General features: G+C 41.5%; 1 protein-coding gene across 2 annotated transcripts; it reads right to left on the minus strand.

Moving 5' to 3' along the window:
* Window positions 1-452: 452 nt before the first annotated feature.
* On the minus strand, window positions 453-18,090 carry ythdc1 (YTH N6-methyladenosine RNA binding protein C1). 2 transcript variants are annotated; one of them, XM_053618160.1, is made up of 17 exons: window positions 17,729-18,090; window positions 17,188-17,289; window positions 14,998-15,275; window positions 13,678-14,065; window positions 11,781-11,870; window positions 9,626-9,679; window positions 9,427-9,521; window positions 9,206-9,314; window positions 8,967-9,084; window positions 8,750-8,834; window positions 7,172-7,341; window positions 4,213-4,292; window positions 3,863-3,899; window positions 3,728-3,767; window positions 3,499-3,564; window positions 3,221-3,379; window positions 453-1,444 (listed from the first exon to the last, which is right to left on the minus strand). In XM_053618160.1, the coding sequence occupies exons 1-17, from the start codon at window positions 17,754-17,756 to the stop codon at window positions 1,223-1,225; spliced, it is 2,121 nt and encodes a 706-aa protein (XP_053474135.1). In that variant the 5' UTR covers window positions 17,757-18,090; the 3' UTR covers window positions 453-1,222. The 2 variants fall into 2 exon arrangements, with proteins under 2 accessions (XP_053474135.1, XP_053474136.1); XM_053618161.1 differs by lacking the exon at window positions 11,781-11,870 and having other exon boundaries at window positions 17,729-18,084.
* Between the last annotated feature and the right edge of the window lie 1,143 nt (window positions 18,091-19,233).

A 19,233-nucleotide genomic window follows, 5' to 3' on the forward strand; every position in this document is an offset into this window, starting at 1 on the left:
AGGGGGCATGGGGAACAAGGTGGGGTGCCAATCCATCGCAGGGCACACTCACATACACATTTACACACCCGCATTCACACACTACGGACACTCCGGACATGCCTACCATGCATGGGGGAGGAAACTGGAGTACCTGGAGGAAACCCCCCACACCACGGGGAGAACATGCAAACTCTACAGGGCACGAACAGGTGGCTTTCACACTTGTTTTGACCCAAATTTTTTTTTAATAAAAAAAAAAAAAAAAAAAAAAAATCATGTTTACTCCCATCAGGAAATTAATTCCATGAATATGCAAATTAGACACACTTCTAACCTTACACACTTGATCATGATAGGTTCTTAAATATGATAACACAATTTTGACCACATCTTTAGGATTAAATTTTTGAACGATGCTTCACCTCCACATTTTCTATCAAAGAAAAAAAGGGCTTCAAAATACCACAACACACTGTTTTCTTTTTAATCATACAAAAGATATCAGTAAAAGATACAACTTTTCTGACAAAAACATCTAGCATGTTGCTTTACTGACCTTCATTATCAGGAAATTTACAGTATACATCAGTGATTAAACAGAGAGAAGAAAAAAAAAAAAAAGGTGGTATTGCTTTTTTATCTTTTTCACCCACATACTCAAAATGTAACATATGGAACATAAAGCCAGATAAAAGAACAGATAAAAGCAGTCTGTTGTACTGCTTAACAGTCCATTCAGAAGCTATATACAATAAGGTATCACAGACACAAGTGTGCATTATCTTAACCCCACGGCAGAGACATTTACAGAGCTGACTAACAGTGAAAAATGGAAACAATGCAGATTTGTCAAACTGCATCACTGTGTGTGTAAGGTACTGGCAGAAACTCTTAGCATGGCAAACAGAGTCCTCTAGATGCACAATGATTAAAAGAAAAAAAGAAAAGATTTTTGGTTGTCACAGTAGAAAACTGCATGCATGATACAAATGATAAAACAATGTACATATTTAAAAAAAAATAATACCTTGAAAGGAAGAGTAGAGCTTTTTCTGAAGTACAGTTCAGCTTTACACACGAGCAAAAACAAAACATTATCTACAAAACAAACAAACAAAAAAACACTAATGGGTTGTGTTCTCTGGACAGAAAATAAAGGGGATTTTCAATAGAGAATCCATAACGAGTTACCCTGCCATGTGACCAAAACACAGAAAACAAGCTGCAGAGATGACTTCTCTTATCTACGATAGCGCCCTCTTTCTTTCTCTCGGTCGCGGTCTCTGATGCGGTCTCTGTCGCGGTCACGCTCACGACCTCGCTCTCTCTCGCGCTCTCGCCGCGCGTCCCGTGGTCGCTCGCGCTCTCTCTGACGCTCGCGCTCTCTGGGCCGGCTCCTGCGGCCGCTCACCACCGCCTGGGTGCGTCTCAGGAAGTCGTCCACACGCATATCATAATCGTGCTGCAACACGTGAGTGAAGATTAACAATCGGCATGGTACAACACCAAATTGAGATGGGGGGAGAAAAAAAAAAAATATTCTATACATATAGCAAAATGCATTATGGGTATTTCATACCAACCAGGCTACGTTATCTGGATAGTAACTGCACCGTGTAGTGAATAATGTGTAGTTTTAGACATAATGAATGCTTATGTATGGTCATGGGACGCATAACGTAAAAAGGACAGGATTACAAAAGATATTACAACCGCAATTCTGAAAAAGTTGGGACAGTATGGGAAATGCTACTAAAAAAAACAAAGAGGAATGAACTGTAAATGTACTCTGACTTGTATTTAAACAAGAAAAACGTATAAAAGATGAGGTATTTGATGTTTTAGCTAATCGACTGCATAGTTTTTCGAAGACAAACGTTTATTTTGAAATTGATGCATGCAACACGTTCCAAAAAAGTTGGGACGGGGCAATTTAGAACCGATAGTGATGTGACAAGTTGAAATAATGTGAAACAGGTGAGGCAATCGTCTAATCATAGTATATATAAGGAGCCTCCAAAAAAGGTCTAGTCCTTCAAGGGCAAGGATGGGTCGAGGCTCGCCAATCTGCCAACATATGCGTCAGCGAATAATCAAACACTTTAAGAACAACATTCCCCAAATACAGATCGGTAGGATTTTGGGGATTTCACCTTCTACAGTGCACAATATAATTAAAATATTCAAGGAATCCGGACAAATCTCGATGTGTAACGGGCAAGGTCAAAAACCACTTCTGAAAACCGTCATGAGTCTGTAATGGAGATCCTGACATGGGCTCAGGAATACTTTGGTAAACATTTGTCACTCAACACCATTTGCCGCTGCATCCACAGATTTACTACGCAAAGCAAAACACTGTCCAGAAGTGCCGCCGACTTCTCTGCTCTCTGTCTCATCCGTGATGGACAGTAGCACAGTGGAATCTTGTTTTTGGGCTCCAACGACTCGACATTTCAAATAGCTTTTTGGACAAAACAGCTGTCATGTTCTCCAGGCCATCCAAGTTGTTATCGGCATCAGGTCCAAAAGCCACCGTCTGTCATGGTATCGGGGTGTGTCAGTGCCCATGTCATGGGTAACGTGCACATCTGTGAGGGCAGCATTAATGCAGAAAGATATGTAGACATTTTGGAGCAACATGTGCTGCCATCCAGAGCAGGACAACTCCAAACCACATTCTGCCCGGATTACAAGCGCATGGTTGTGTAAGCAGAGAATGCGGGTGCGAGCATGGCCTGCCTGCAGTCCTGACCTGTCTCCCATTGAGAGCGTGTGGCGCATTATGAAACGCCAATTCGGGTTCATAAAGAAGAGACACGGCTCACCATCTCGGTTTCGTTCAGCTTTGCCTTCAAGGTTCAAGAATTTACAGGGTTTGAATTCACCTAAATAACCACAGCTTGAAATGAAATGATCGGCTATTGAAAGCGGATGCCTTAATGAAATGCGTTTATATTGAAATATCTGGGATGTACGAAGTGATTCTGAAGTATGTTTTCTGGTATTTGGGGTCCAACCACAACTTGGCAGGTTAGCGGTCTACGAGATGACTAGGAGATGGTGTTGACAGCAGTATTAGTGTGAAAGCTGAAGCTTTGGAAGCTGATCTGGTAGCAGAGTAGGTGAGAGCCAGACAGACAAACTGACTAAAGCCCTGCTGCATCACACTGTTTAAGCAGAGATAATCAGCATGCACTGTGGATAAGGTAGGAAACGTACTCAAGTGATCCCTTACCAGACTGGAGGAGAAGGACCGGACGACCCTCTTCTCCCTGAAGCGGGCGTCATGGGGCATGGCGTGATGACCCGAGTACGGCGGGTGGGCCTGGGGCGGCGGGGGATGGTGTTGGTAATACGGGTGGTGAGGCGGCTGATCCATACCAGGATACGGTGCCTTCAGGGAGACAGAAATAACAATTATTAAATAAACATACAAATAAAGGATCGACTGTTTGATAGAGTACTTCCAACTACAAATACGGCTTCAACGACGCTCTTTTAAAAAGTACTGACCATCCCTTGCCATGGAGGTGGAGGCCCGATGCTGTGATGGAACTCTCGCATGTAATCGTTGTAAGACTGCAGAGGACAAAGAGTCGCAAGTAAACAAAAAAAAAAAAGACTAAAAATATCTACCATAAATAAAGTATATTTATTACAGCCTACTACTGATAATGATTGGCATTTCACCACGAGTTAAAAATGTTCATTTAAAGGAAGCAGTGGATGGTTCAAAACTTACGCCGTTGAGAAACACATCTCTCCTTACTCCAGAAAAACGCCTGGAGGAAAAATATAAACACGTATGGTTAAAAGCGCTCGTTAGAAGTCACTAATAAAGATAACGGGTGCGGGTGAGAGAGAGGGAGGGAGGTACCTGTCCACTGGTTGGTTGCGTGGGTCTTGCATAAAACCTGAACAGCCAGCAAACAGAAGTTTCACCAAATGGTAAGAGAATTAGTTAAAAAAAACACAAACAAAAAAAAAAACAAGCAGAATATACAAAACACAGAAAGAGTCAGAATATACATAGAACATTGTTTACATATTCATATGAATAATACATTAATACGAATACTTTAGGTCAAATTACAGTATGTTGTTTGACAAATTTTGCAGGCAAGCATTCATTGATGCGATCTCACACACACACACACGTCTGGAAAAACAGAAGCAATAAGTGATGTCATTGATCCTGTGCTCTGACGAACAGTGCGAGATATTGACCTGGTCTCTGGGGGAACTCGGAAGGATAGTCAATCCTCTGTCGCTTCCTGTTGTGCATGTCATATTCCTCTGGACGACGCCTACATGAATCAGGCAGGTTAGTATGACGTCACTGATGTAAAACCTAGATCATTTCCCTCATTTAAAAACAATAAATAAATCTGTTTATAATGAATGAGCTCTTTCAATCGATTTTCACTCTTCAATATTAAAAATGTTGAACGCATCGACACATTCTTTAAAAGGGAGACTTCACAACTTTTCAACATTAAGTTCAACTCAATTAAATCTGATCAAATTACATGACATCAATTTTTTTTTTAAAGTAGTTCTTTGTATGTGCTTTAAAAGAAAGCATGAAAAAAAAATATCAATCATCGTCGCCGCATCAGTAATATGACATTTGTCATAATGAACTCGGTGCTGAAAAGAGTGGAATTACCCTGGACTGATTATTACATCTGCAGAGTATATTTACACAGCGTCATGCCATGTCCAGACACTTCTTATACTCACTGGGTCAAGTTTGAGCAAGCTGCCTCCACAGCAACATCTTCCCCCCAAAGCTAAATTATACAGATTTACTAATTAAGCTGCATGCACACAGATGAAACTTCTGAACCCGGCTTTTCTATACAGCGCATTATTAGTATTATTTGCAGCCTAAGCGCTTTTCCCCCACAATATGCCATTTGGTTTTTTCATGAATAGAAAACACATAAAATAAGCCATAAAAACCACCCTCTATATACGTAATGTGCCAATATGTGCCTTAAATAAAACTAATATACTAATACCATATACATGGAAATGCCCAAAAATCAGTGAACTGAATAATCAGGGTAAACTCTTCAACTTGTTCTTGCAGGGTTCATGATATGAATTATAAATACCTTTATAGTTTATCCTCACATGATACATACAAATAAATAAATAATTTAAAATAATAATAATAATAAAAAAAAACGATTACTGAACACACCTAGGTCTCTCAAAGCTACCAACCACACGGACAGGCAAATTACAACATGTCATTTTCTGTTTTGTCCACCAGGAGTGCCACTGGCTTATAATAATACTCACGTTTCGCCCTAAAACATCATCAGACTTGTATAATAAACGCTTCCTGACAAAAAATTGATTACGGAATTTCCACATTGGGTTATCCATGTTCATTTCCACTTGGTTCAAGTTTCATACAGTAAAAACTATTTTATTCCAGTCATGCAAATCATTTATTTTTGTCTGAAGCTCTAGTTACAGAGTATGATGATGTTTTAGGCATGAAATGTCTTGAAAATCAGTTTGTGGCTACAGTAGGTCATGTCAGAAATGCACAACTAATGAATATGTGCTGTTCAGCGCTCTATCCCATTCTACCTCATAATTACTCTAGTTAATTACTTCTCTGGCTCCTAAACGTCAGACCCAGAATAACCAAAACAGTAAAGCGAAAGAAAAAGAATTCTGTTTGAAAGTGTGACATACCGCTTTCTTGTAGTTTTGTGACTGTTAACGCTGGCAAATATTTATGATAGCAAAAGTTCATACAACAGTCCAGCTTACTCTTTAGCCGTATACGGCCTGGTAAACACATTTAACTGGATCGGCCTGGTAAGGCGGAAGAAGGGGTGCGATAAGGTGTGATGCAGTCCGTTTAAAATCAAACCAAAAAAAAAGACAAAAGAGGAGCTCCGGCCATTGGAAATAACCCCCATGGTGAACCCCCTCCCAAGTGCTTCTCTTGTGGTACGCAGTCCATGGAAGCCTCAGTGGAACCTGAGAGAAAGGGAGGGGGGAGTTGAAGTGGAGGCAGTCCGTCAGGGTTGATTTGAACATGACAGCCTACCTACCACCAGCTGGGAGACAGGGAGGAGTATTCTTAAAAGGGATCAGGAAAAGGGGGGGGATTTTTTTTTTTTTTTCCACAGTCCTTGAGTAAGGGTTGGGGGTTAGTGGATCAGAGCCTGAAAACCATCAAACTTCCTTTTTTTTTGTTTGCTCAGTCCTTTTTTGGGGCCATTTGGGGTTTTTTTTCTGCTTGAGTTGAGTAAATATGAGCTCATTTCAGGCACACTTTGAGAGCAGGAAGAGTTCATATAGAGCAGTGCTATAAGGGACAGTCCCTGGCATCATTTCAGTCCATAGGCATTGCATGATGTAGCAACAGAACTGGCCTATCTCTCCCCGGGAACTTGCTAGAAGAACACGCTCAGCTTGCCTCATTCCCTGGCTCTCTCTCTTTTCATGCTCTCTTTCCTTCTCTCACTCCTTTCTGCTACGCTCTGCACACGCATCTATTCATCGATATTCAAAAGAACGCCCATCCGAGCTGTTTTTGGATAGAACTGGAAAACCAGTGAAAGAGTCCCAAAATATTCTCTTCTTGAAAGATTTTTTTGTTTCATTTCGTTTAAACAATCAACGCTTTCTGCCTCTCAAATGGATGCGCCATCTTCTGTTATATATTATGGCTCCTTTAAATAGTCCCATTTATGACTGGGTCTATCCCTCATGGAAATTCCTGAAAGAAAAGGCTTTTGGGAAAAAAATTTTAAAAACACAGACTCATCTACAAAGAGAATGCACCTTATTGCTACCGCTACAGAAAATGTTAACTGAACTATTGTCAGGCTGAAGTGAATAAGTGTGTTACATTGGGATTTTTAACATTAGCGTACATTCATTCAGTGCAAAACAACAAAAAAATTATTATTATGCTACGCTTTTAACTGTTACGCTTCTTTCAAAAGCACGTATCAGCATGTACATGAACAGCAACAACAGAACACAGCCGGCCGCTGGACGTGTAGGCTCCGGTGAGCTCTGGCCGGCTTGTTTTGAGGCTCTTCTCTGAGGACTCGAGGAGGACGAGTAGGAAGAAGGAAACAACAACACGCTCCCTTTGGCCCGTCATGTGACACATGTGCGCACTAGCAGTCCAAAGAACATTTCTAACCTTCCCAGGTCTCGGGGGGCGGGCTCTCTGTGCGGGGGACGGCCCCGGGAACGAGGCTCCGAGTGCGTCCTCCTCTTGTGGCGCATTTTGTGAATAACCTGATACAAGTCAATGCTCTCGTCCGGAGGGAAGAGCATGCACAGCTGCAGGCCGCAGTTCGTCTCGATCTCCTGCAGGCACGAAACAACCGGGGGGAAACAAAGAATCTTTAAAAAGAGGTAGAATGAAAATAAAATAAATATGCCACCTTTTCCATATTGCTTGCAATGTTAGGCCAAGTTTCATGCTTGCTTTTCGAAATGCATATACACATGCTTTGCATTCATTTCACACGTTAATTGTGCATGACTGAAATAATTTACATGACAAGTGTGCGTTGTGCAGTACCAACGTAAATAGTAGGGGTAGTATAGTGTGATGTAGGAAACACCTTTTTTTTTTCTTTTCTTTTTTTTTTTTACATTTAGTATTATCAGTCTTTTAGAATTAATACTAAGCATTTTAAACCTTTATAGTTAGTGTTTAACTTTTTACAAATACACTCATAGCCTTAAAACCTATAGAAAGGCCTGTTTTGCAGACCGAGATTCTGGATCTTCTAGATTAGTAAATGCTTTTGAATGTAAGAGCATACTTTTTCATTTAAGACACGGCTCATGGCAACAATCACGAAGATGGCATAACATTTTAAAAGACGAACTAAGACAGCTGGTGTTTAACATCTCCAAACAGAGACAAAATGTGTGTCCTAGAATAACTGACAGTATGGAAAATGCAAAAAACAAACTAACAAAAAGAGTCATTTGAAAATTCAATTCAGCCTGTACTATATTGAAAACACATTATTTGTTTTACTTTGTGAATTTAATTTATACACTCATTTCCAATCTGACGACTGCAACACACTCCAAAAAAGTTGGGACAGTCGATTGTGTACCACTGCCTAACATCACCTATTCTTTTAATAACACTTAAGCGTTTGGGCGCTGAGTGAAGACACCAGTTGGTTAAGTTTAGCAAGTGGAATTTCCCCCTATTCATCCATTATGCATCTCTTCAGCTGCACGACTGAAAGGGGCCTTCGTTGCCTTATTTTGCGCTTCATAATGCGCCACACATTCTCAATCGGAGACAGGTCAGGACTGCAGGCAGGCCATGTTAGCACCCACACTCTCTGTTTACGCAACCATGCGCTTGTAATCCGGGCAGAATGTGGTTTGGCGTTGTCCTGCTCTGGATGGCAGCACATGTTCCAAAATGTGTACATATCTTTCTGCATTAATGCTGCCCTCACAGATGTGCAAGTTACCCATGCCATGTGCACTGACACACCCCTATACCAAGACAGACGCTGGCTTTTGGACATGACGCTGCTAATAGCTTGGATGGTCCTTTTCCTCTTTGGCCCGGAGAACACGATGGATGTTTTGTACATTTACAAATCACATTTACAATTTTTTTTTTAGCATTTTGGCAGGAATATGATGAGTCACATAGTAAATACTACAAAAAGGCAGCATATTTATTTTAAAAGAAACATTAACGGATCAGGGAGAGACAGCCATACAGAAGACTAACCTGTCCGTCACGTCCGATCTTCACAGGCTTGTGTTCGTTCCAGGAGTTGGTAAGGTGTGCCGACTTTGTAAAAGGTAACTCCCGCCTGAAAAGCGCATGAACAAGAACGTTAAACGTTTTTGTTTTTTTTTTTTTAAAGGAAAAGAGAACCACACTTTTTCTGTGAAGGATCACATCATTTATATTCTACATGAAAGCATGTATACATCAAAGCTACCTGCAGATCCAGTCGATTTTGAAGACTCCTCCGAGCATCTTGGCGTTCATGCCTGCAGGCAGGACCCAGTGGATGGGAGAACCTCCGTGATGAGACTCGGACGAGAGTCGAGCAAAACCTGAAATAAACCCAAAACAGAACAATTAAAGAAGGAAGGATTACGTGTATTGCTTGCTCTTGATTTACAATACAAAGTATTCCTAAAAGAAAATTGATTAATTTACCCTTGGACACCTCACCTTGAAATTTGCCGCTCTCCCTGACAGAAAAGATAAGGATGACGCTTCTAGCCGAGCGGAACGCCGCGTTCAACTTCCTCTCGTTCACAGGCAGGGTCGACCACACCCCCTGGAGGCAGAGCAAATGAGATAGTTTGCAACAAACTTCCTGTTATAATCCTTCCTCTTTATCGATAAGGCTATATTATCACAAAACCTCCCAAAATATAACACACACACACCTTTGCTTTAGCGAGAGAAACATTCTCATGGTTGTTGCTCTTAATCAGGAAGTACCTGGCCTCTCTCAGGACGTATTTCAGCTTGCTGGTTTGATCTATTAAAACGACAGTGACGGAGGAACAAAAAGACCTTGAGAATACAGAAAGCCTTTTCAACCACGTCTGCAGCTTTCTGTGAACTCTTTGGATTATTTCGTACCTTTTCTCACAGCACGGACAGACGACGACAGCTTTTCGTGCTTCTTTTCAGACCCTGCAGGCAGTAAACACCAAGCGTTAATGTCCTTGTACAACAGCAATAAAAGGGTTATAGAATACATGACACTTTTGGTAAAATGGTGAGCATTTTATATGAATGTCTGATTTCAATTCATATATAATTACTGGTGTAGCCTTATTATTTTTTTCAAATATATTTTTAGATACATTTCAATGAGTGCCCGAAATGTTCAGAATCTACACATTCACAATTGTACAATGGGAAAAAAATAAAAATGCAGTCTAGATGCTTGTGTAAGGAACAGATAGGCTGACTACCAAGAGCCAGATTTTCTGACGAGGCACTGGCAATGAAATTGGTGTGCAGAGCCTTTCAGGTGATTTGGTAAACTAAAACCGAACGCATTTTTTGCGGATAATCCTGCCCAGCACTGAATTATAGAGCTACAAGTGCCAGTAATTCTCGTAACCGCAGAGAATACAGAAGCCTCAGAAGCCTCTTAGGCTACGTCGACGTTAATCCGGATGGACCTGAAAACCGTGGTTTTGTTTTAATACGCTCTCAGTCTACGCCGGCGTTTTCAAACGTTTCCCGAAAAATCGTCCGCCCACGCTGAAGCGTCTGAACACGCTCACACTGTTATACTGCGCACGCGTAAAAACGTGAGAAGCTTCGGCCTGCGTCGTTTCCCTCAGGCGTTTAGTTAAAAATGCAGTCTGAAGGTTGCATAAAGCGACAATAATCTTTACCGATGCCATCAAGCACAACCACAGCAGTACAACATCATCCACCGTCTTGTTTGTTTTGAGTTGAATGGGTCATATAACTAAAAATAGATAATTGTTTTTGAATATCTCCGTTTTCTCGGTCCAACCTACAATGCGAAAATAGCACTCAAATTTATCCACCTGGGAGAGCTTTTTTAAATAAAAAAAAATTTCATTTTTAAAAGCTGTTTTCACTTGACAAAAACGCCATCTTAGCGTGGACTAGAGGTGTAACGGAATGAAAATTTCATATCACGATTATCGTGACCAAAATGATATCACGGTTATCAGTGTTACCATGGTATTGTTAAAATATGCTCAAAATCTACAAAAAGTACTGGGACGCACACTGAAATCATTTAAACAGGTTTTATATTTGAGTATAAAGGGATGGACGGTTGTCACTAGGCTTGCTGCGATCATTTAGTTCAGTTAGAGAACACGGCGGAAGGCAGTGACGGCACTCAGGAGAATTTCCAACCTTCCAAGAGGACCAAATCCGAGGTGGTGTCATATTTTGGATTTTATAAAAATGCTGAGGGAGACTAAATAGAAGATGATAACCCTGTCTGCAGAGCTTGCCAGAAGAAAGTCGCCGTGAAAGGGGGCTTTGGTGCTTCTTTTCCCCTTCGCTTTTAAATGAGCAGACGCGTTGTTTTTAACCGTACCGTCTGTTTTCACGCTCAAAAAACAATGTTGCATGCTGCGCCTGCGTCAGACTCATGCTGGGTGTGTGGACAGCATTTACCGCGAGTTTGACAAATCACGATAATCGCGCACGGTTTTAACGATAATTAAATGTGACACGGTAATACTAACCGTCGGGGAATTTTATCGTGAACCCGGTAACCGTTTCATCCCTAGTGTGGACGGAAGGCCAAAATGTAGAAAAAGTGCTTAGAACCGATTAATGTGGATGTAGCCTTAAAAGGACTCAAGAAAGAAAGAAAAAAAAAAAGCATTAAACTGTTTTGTTGTTGGAAATTTACACTACACCAGGTGGCCAACAGATGTGCATTGACGTGACTGTATTAATACCACTCTCTGTAATCTGACCTGCTCTGCCACTGAATGACAAGTGTCCTACACTTGAACTAAAAAGCCTATATGTAACAAAACCTTCAAATGTATCCAAAATGAACAACCATCATTCGTGTCAGCGAAAATCTGTCAGGTGTTATTATCCATGATTCAATGCTCTGAACCTGTACTGCTACCAGGGCAGAGGCAGGTCAGCTTACACAGTTAATCTGTCAAAAATAAAATCATACACAGACTACCACCTCTTCCATAATTAATAATTAGTTCGATTAATCGGTGCATGAGCTTCTATATGCAAAACTGAATTATTGGGGATTATTTAATACCTGTGCATGATTCTGAAGCTGAGCTTCCACTTCTATCAAAAACGATTGGCGATATCCCTCTAGCGTGCTTCTTCTCTTTTCTTTCCTTATCTGAATAGTAAACGGGAGAACAAGCCCCTTCTGTTAGAGTGTATATATGTATACGTATAGAAATGCCTTCTCTAGTTGACTTGGGTTCGGATTTCTAGCTCTGCACTTTGTACTGTATATCTGTCCTTAAAAAAAGGGAACACATCCAGGTAGCAACCTGTAGTGAAAACTTCTGACAACACGTGATTAATGATTTACGTAAGTATGAAACATTACAGCAAGATTCTGCTGTCGAGTAAAGCCTCGTTTACTTACAAGGACCACCAAAAGGCAAGAAGGAATGTCGAGTGGATGCTTAAAATGGTAAAAAATGATTTCGTAGTATTGGTACAGTCCATTCTGAAGCAATTAACCCCATACATGTGGCACGAGCCATTTGTATAACCGCTGAATATATAGTTTCAAAAGAACCATCTAGATGCTGGTTTAGACTTGAAACACATATAGTCTTTCAAAACCCATATTAAAATCCATAATTATGCTATTTTTGGTGCTGTGATTGGTTGAAACGGGGAGGCGTGTCTCCGGAAACATCATGACTCCTCCTCTGTGGGTTTTATCGAGGTTTACGCAGTAACAGCGTCAATACAATACTTTTTTCTGACAGTAAACCTGGCATCTGCCAGCTGTATTTATGAGCACAGACGTGTTATCACAATACTCGATGGCATGGGCGGGGAATTAAATGTTGCCTTTACGACATAATTCTAGCAATTCTTAATTATAGCCCATCATCATAATTCAACAGTTAAGATTATGAATACTCACTAATTTAGAAATAGTAATTAAGACAACCAGGGAAAAATCATGATTATGTTGCAGATACAATACGTTGCAATTGTGTTTTCCATGATAGTATCACTCATGGCATTATATTAAGTTTACCATGCAGTTCTGCTATAAATGTAGACCAGGTTAAAGTATGAAACATTTACATTTAGTGACAGTCCACTGGAACTACACTACCGGTCGAAAGTTTAGAGACGCTCGACTGAAATGTTTCTCATGATCTTAAAAACCTTTGATCTGAAGGTGTGTGATTAAATGTGTGAAATCGGTGTTGTAGACAAAAATATAATCGTCATTTCTTTCATTAGAAAACTAACATTTTACTTAAAAAAATATATTTTTTAAACAGACGACTCTGAGTGAAATTCAGAAAAGCAGCTGATAAGTGTCCTGCGTAGGTGGGAACTCCTATAATATTGTTTAAAAAGCATCTCAGGGGGATTCCTCAAAAAATCGGTTGAGAAAATGCCAACAATACATTTCTGGAAATTCTAGACAAAAAGGGAGTCTACTTTGAAGATGCTAAAACACTAAATTATTTTGGATTTTTTTTATCACAACATAATTCCCAAAGCTCCGTTTGTGTTATTAGAGAATTTTGATGACTTTATTATTATTCTAAAATGTGTAAAAAATAAAAATAAAGAATGAGTGTGTCTAAACATTTGACCGGTAGTGTATGTATTTGGAGATATTTACACTTGGTATCGTGTTGCTGCAAGTGTGACCGTCTTCAGAAAGGCTCCATTTTGGTAAAATGGCCTTTCCGAAGGACTCTTCGAAGTTTCAGATTGCTTCAGAATGGACTGCAGCCTACAACATCTAAAAGGGCTATTCAAACTGTGTTCTGAATTTTGCATCATCTGAAATGGTTTTTCTCAAATAACCTACGAGAGCATCACCGGTCACACCTGCTGCATTACGGCGGGATGTTTGGCAGAATCTGGGATCGAGCTGCAAGCTGACCACTAGGACTGTAATTAACACTCGATGCTGAGGAAGACAGCTGCTCGCTCACCCGAGGCCTCGGAGCCTGACGCGGAGTGCACCGACTCGCCCTCTGAGAAGGACACCGATTCCGACTGCGAGTCGCTGGCTTCGCTTCGCGTGTCGTAGTCGTTCTGCTCGTTCCCTTCCTGCTGGTCGCCGTCCTCCAGCTCGTAGTCTTCATCCTCCTCTTCTCCTTCTTCTCCCTCAACGTCCTCTTCCTCCTCTTCGTCATCCGGGCCCTTCTCTCCTTCCTCATCCTCATCGTCCATCACCTCCTCTTCCTCACCGTCAGAACGGTTGCCCTCGGAGGAACTGCCCGTCTCCTGCTCGGAAGCGTACTCAGACCGCGCTTCTTCATCTTCTTTCGAGGAGCGACTGACCCGGCCCACGCTCTCCTCACTCGTCCTTCTCAGCTTCTAAAAAGCACAGGGATGTATTACCGTGTGAATAATGTTTACTGCATTTAGAAAACAAGTCAACGCACCATACATAAGAGGCACTATGTTGAATGAGGGGAAGAAAAAGCTTCTTCGTTGTACCGGAACAGTAGTAATAAGCAGTTCTTCCACAAAGCCCTACACTCGTTTTAATCTCTTCATAGAACTGCAGGGAGCCATATCTCCCTGCAGCTCTCACTGAAGCTAAGCATGGTTGAGCCTGGCCAGTACCTGGATGGGAGACCTCCTGGTGAAAACTAAATTTGCTGCTGGAAGTGGTATTAGTCAGGCCAGCAGGGGGTGCTCACCCTGTAGTCTGTGTGGCCCCAGTACAGTGACGGGGACACTATACTGTAAAAACAGCACTGACTTTCAGATGAGACGTCAAACTGAGGTCCTGACTCTCTGTCGTCATCTCTGTCTCTCCTCTCTGCTAATAGCTGGTGTGTGGTGCGTGTTCTGGTGCAATATGGCTGCCATCGCATCATCCAGGTGGATGCTACACACAAGCTCTGGCTGTACTATGTACTAATATTATGTAAAGCACTTTGAATGTTTAGAAAAGAGCTACCTAACTGTAACTAAAAAAAAATTACACTCATCGGTAGAAAAGTACCCACTCATGAAGCAAGAAAAGCTTCTGAGAAAGGGACTGAATTTTCAACCTAAAACAAGCAGCAAAGTGGTGCACTATTCAAAATCCTTCATGTGCATCAACAGTACAGCCTGGACAGTTCAAAAGCAGCCCAATCAGATCTCAAGAAGCATTTGACCTTGTATCTTGTGCTGCCCACTTTTGATCTGAGCACCTGAGATGGATATTCATACCAAGTGTGAAGAGGGGTCAAGTCTACTTCAACTGTAAAATCTGCCTTATATATATTAATACCTAGCCAAAATGCCCCACACACCTCATTCAGCTCTGGCATCAGTGGTTTGATCCTCCTCTGGTGGTCTCTGCTGTGCCCTTTGGACAGATCAGCCCTGGAAGCTCTCCCTCTGCCAGAATGGTTCTTCCTGTCTTCATAGAAGTCACCAGGGTGGTGTCTGCCTCTCAGGCTGGTCACCTTTTTCCCAATGCCTCCACTGGACGATACTGACCTTTTAACCGGCTGCCTGGTGGAGTGGCTTGAAGACCTCAGCCGCTTTGCATCATGGCTGTCTCCACGTTCGTTCTTTCGCTTGGACCCTTAGAGATAAAAACAAACAAACATCTGTGTATGACCAGACTTCACAATTTCCCTCCAGTTAGTTTTTTTCTCCCCCATTGCTTTTGTGTCCAGCTGTGACTCCCCAAACATTTCACAACCCCGCCTCCCTCTAGACTTGCCCTAAATCACACTACAGCAACATCTGTTTCTCAGTGCAAAAGACACGACTGCACTGAAAACCCTTTAGCTGTTGTAAGCACATTACATTGTTCCCTCTGCTGCTACTCCAAGCAAGTTCATAAACACAGTCACTGACGGCCTATTGCGGATCTATTTTTGTCATACTACTGCTCTAGTTGCTTTTCTTTTCAGCCACATTCTCCTTTAGACTACAATAATTTTATAGGAAGTCATTCTCAAAAACATATTTCTAATAAACAAGACAAATTAGGGAATTTGTGTGTTGTTTCCCCCCAGTTCCTTTTGTTTTCTTCTATACGGCCAAAAGTATGTGGACCTTACCATCACACCCATGTGATTTCCCCCCCAAAACTTTTGTTTAAAGCACACAATCGTATACGACGTCTTTGTGTGCTATAGCATTACATTTTCCCTTCAATGGAAATTAAGGGCCCCCCGAGTCCAAACCTCTTCAAAGAGCTTGACGATGCCCCTATGCACAAAGCCAGCTCTGTGAAGACATGGTTTGCCAAGGATGGAGTTGAAGAACTCCTTCACAGGGCCCTGACCTCAACCTTTGGGATGAACTCTAATGTGCCCACCCTCACCTTTGACTATATAGCGTATACACACACAAGAATAAGCAAAGATTTCATAATGCGTTTTGCTTTGCACACACAATTTAAACACTCGATTAGTAGAAATGATGGCTCCGTGGTTAAAGCCCTGTTTACACTAGCGCACTTTCGTTTTAAAACACATTACTTTTGCTACGGTTACACCTTTCATCTACACTACTCCGGCATTTTCGAGTGTCGAAAACGGAGACTTTTGGAAACGACGAAGACCCTGTTTTAGTTTGAAAACTCTGGGCTCGTGTTTCAGTGTAAACGGACCAAAATGCAGACGTTTGAAAACGAAGGCTTGGCTGCCCACATTCATGCCCTGATTGGGTCTTCTGGATCATTGCGTATCCTTCCCTGATTCGTCAAACCCCTATCATATGACCGTTATGCTACCTTGACGAACGTATAAACAATAACATGGAGACTGAACTGCAAGCTTTGCTGCCTTTGTTGTCATTTTTAGCAGCCATTTTGCGGTTAACTTTTATATTTTATAATACTACACACGTGCAAGAGGCAAGCTCTGATGAGAGCAAATCGGCAACAAATCTCCTTTCAAGCGCCGTGAGCCCTACGTGGAACGCTGGTTTTGGGTTAGACCGGGAAGAACACCATTGCCTGGTGGGACATGTTCGTCAGTGAAGTTTTCGTGAGGAACGGCGACAGAACTTTCTGGATGTCCAGATCAGCCCTGGTCCACCTTGGTGAAATCCTACGTTTGTGGAAGGTGAGGCCTTGTAGTCATTAGTTACTTTGAGTAACAATTCCACATCATCATCTGTCCACACGAAGACGTACTTGCTTTTCCTCGCCTTCCTGCTCATTGTTGTATGACTAGCATCCAACTTCCTGTTTACACTTGTACATGCGGCTTCGGTCGTGCGGTGAGGACGGCGATCGTTTTCATTTTAAAACGAACACGCACTAGTGTAAACAGAGTCCAAGTCTTCAGGAAATTCATCGGAAGGAAGGTTCTGAGTTCAAATCCCAGCAATGTCAAGCTCCCATGGTTGGGTCCGTGATCAAGATCCTCAACCCTCAGCTGTATCCTGTGTCAAATCGAAGTCATCTTGGATACAAAACACTGATATATATAATGTCCTTCTGCACAAAATGTAATAAAATATTTAACTGCCACACACACCTTTCTTTTCGTTCAGGCCATGTTCACTCTCAGGGTTGTACAGCTCGTCGTCTTGGTCTGGAGCATCAGTCAAGATATCCTCCAAGACATTGAGTTCTCCATCTAAAAGGAGGTTTTGGGAGGTTTGGTTTTAGGAAATGAGTAGCAACAGCTATTGTGAAGATGGTTTTTTTTATTAATTTATTTTTATTTATACGCAGGTTAAATGAAACACCTTGAAATAAACAGGACGTGCATCGAATTACTGATGCAGGAATGAATGCTAGCTAGCTAGCTAGCTGTATTACAAAGCTAACACAAGTCAACACTTCATACAGCTATTAAATTAGCTAAGCTAACCTGGTAAAATAGACATAAAAATATCAATTACTACTACTACTAATACTAATAATAATATTTACAACGGCTGTTCAATTGTTATGCTTAATTATCATAATAACGACGCAGTGGTTAACGCACCTATGCAAAAAATCCAACGTGAGTGGACAATGGTGTAAGCTAAGCGCCAACATGCTAACGTTAGCTAGCTACATTATTTTACCTTTGTCGTCTCGCCTGTCGACGGCCATCTTCAACGGCCTTTCTCTGTCTCTTTTTTAAACAGGAGACTTTGAGTCGCCTCGTTTTGTCTCCTTTTCAGTGCCCAATATATTTTATGTTGGCAATACCTCAGTTACAGTAAACAAAACAAACATAAAAAAGGCATTCGGTTCAGTGTTTGTGTTGTTCTCTGAGCCCTGGTCTAAAATGGCCGAACACTTCCTCTAGCTCTGCATCGCCGCTGCGCAAAGGGTTGCCAGATTGAACAAAAGGGTTGCCAGGTTATCAGAGTAGACTTTTTTTTCTCGTCTCGTTGTCAGCAGTATTGTCTAAATTTCTGACATCTTGGGTGTTAATTCCTCTCTAATTACTGAATTTATATTAAATCACAGCACATGCAATGTATGCAAAGCGCCAAGGGTTGCCAAATTGGATGCAGGGTTGCCAGTTTGGGGTATGTCGTGTATGTTAAAAAATAACCAACAACAAAAAAAATTGGTGATGGTTTAGCAAAAGGGCTTTAGTGGCTTAGCACGTTTGCCTCGCACCTCCGCCTCCACCCTGTGTGCATAGAGCTTGCCGGTGCTTTGGGGTTTCTTCCAGGTACTCTGGTTTCCTCCTGTCACGAATTCACTGGGACAGGCTCCAGGTTCCCCCGAGAACCCCATGTGTAGGAAATGTGGTATGGAAATTGGGGATATCCCAAAGCATCAGTGAGGTCAGGCACTCATGTTGGGGTAGGAGGCAGTCAGCGTTCCAGTTCATCCCAAACCTTGGCAAACCATGTCTTCATCGAGCTTGCTTTGTGCACAGGGTCTGGAACAGGTTTGGGCCTCTTGGAAATGATAATTCTACAACATACAAAGACATTCTATACATTCTATACAAATTTGCTTCCAAATATATATACATTGAGTGATTTGTAATGAGTTATTAATCAAGATTTATCTTTCAAAATATCAAATGATTTGAATGGCTTCTTCATGCTTATGAGATTTACTATTCTTAGTTAAAGCATTTACCTTACTTTTCATCTTCAATCACTAGAGAATAATGAAGAATATTCTCATTGTTCTCTTACTGAGAGAAAGTATATCTAATCAGTATGTTTTGGGAAAAGGTTCCTGGTCAGAGCTAGAGCTCAACCAAATCCAACCTTGAAGGAGCTGTGTATCTGTGTGTGCACTCTGTTGTCACAGGACGTTCGGAGGTGAACTGATCATCTGACGAGACAACTGGAATCTAAAAACTCAGACTGATGACCTCAGTGGTTCACGGTGTGCATAAACCAGGATGCGACTGACGTCCAGATAATCGATGGAGATATTCCATCTGACGCACAACCATATATGGAAATTTTCTAAATTCATCTATGCCTTAACCAATCAGAAACATTCAACCTGCCGTAATGACTAGCTTAGTGATTGTGTGAAAGTATAATTGTTGATGTAATAAGTGTTTATGCAGAGTGGCCTACGAACTCCTTGCTGAGTGTTGAAGCTGACT

The sequence above is a fragment of the Ictalurus furcatus genome, chromosome 28 (genome assembly GCF_023375685.1).
Source record: "Ictalurus furcatus strain D&B chromosome 28, Billie_1.0, whole genome shotgun sequence".
Classification (NCBI taxonomy): domain Eukaryota; kingdom Metazoa; phylum Chordata; class Actinopteri; order Siluriformes; family Ictaluridae; genus Ictalurus; species Ictalurus furcatus.

What these genes read in the sequence shown, in the direction of transcription:
- ythdc1 (XM_053618160.1), bottom strand. Translation starts at nt 17,756, where the DNA reads ATGGCCGTCGACAGGCGAGACGACAAAG. An exon ending in TTTCTCTCGCTAAAGCAAAG is followed by an intron (nt 9,315 to 9,426) that starts GTGTGTGTGTGT and finishes CTCTGCCTCCAG; the next exon opens with GGGGTGTGGTCGACCCTGCC. An exon ending in GAGATGTGTTTCTCAACGGC is followed by an intron (nt 3,565 to 3,727) that starts GTAAGTTTTGAA and finishes TGTCCTCTGCAG; the next exon opens with TCTTACAACGATTACATGCG.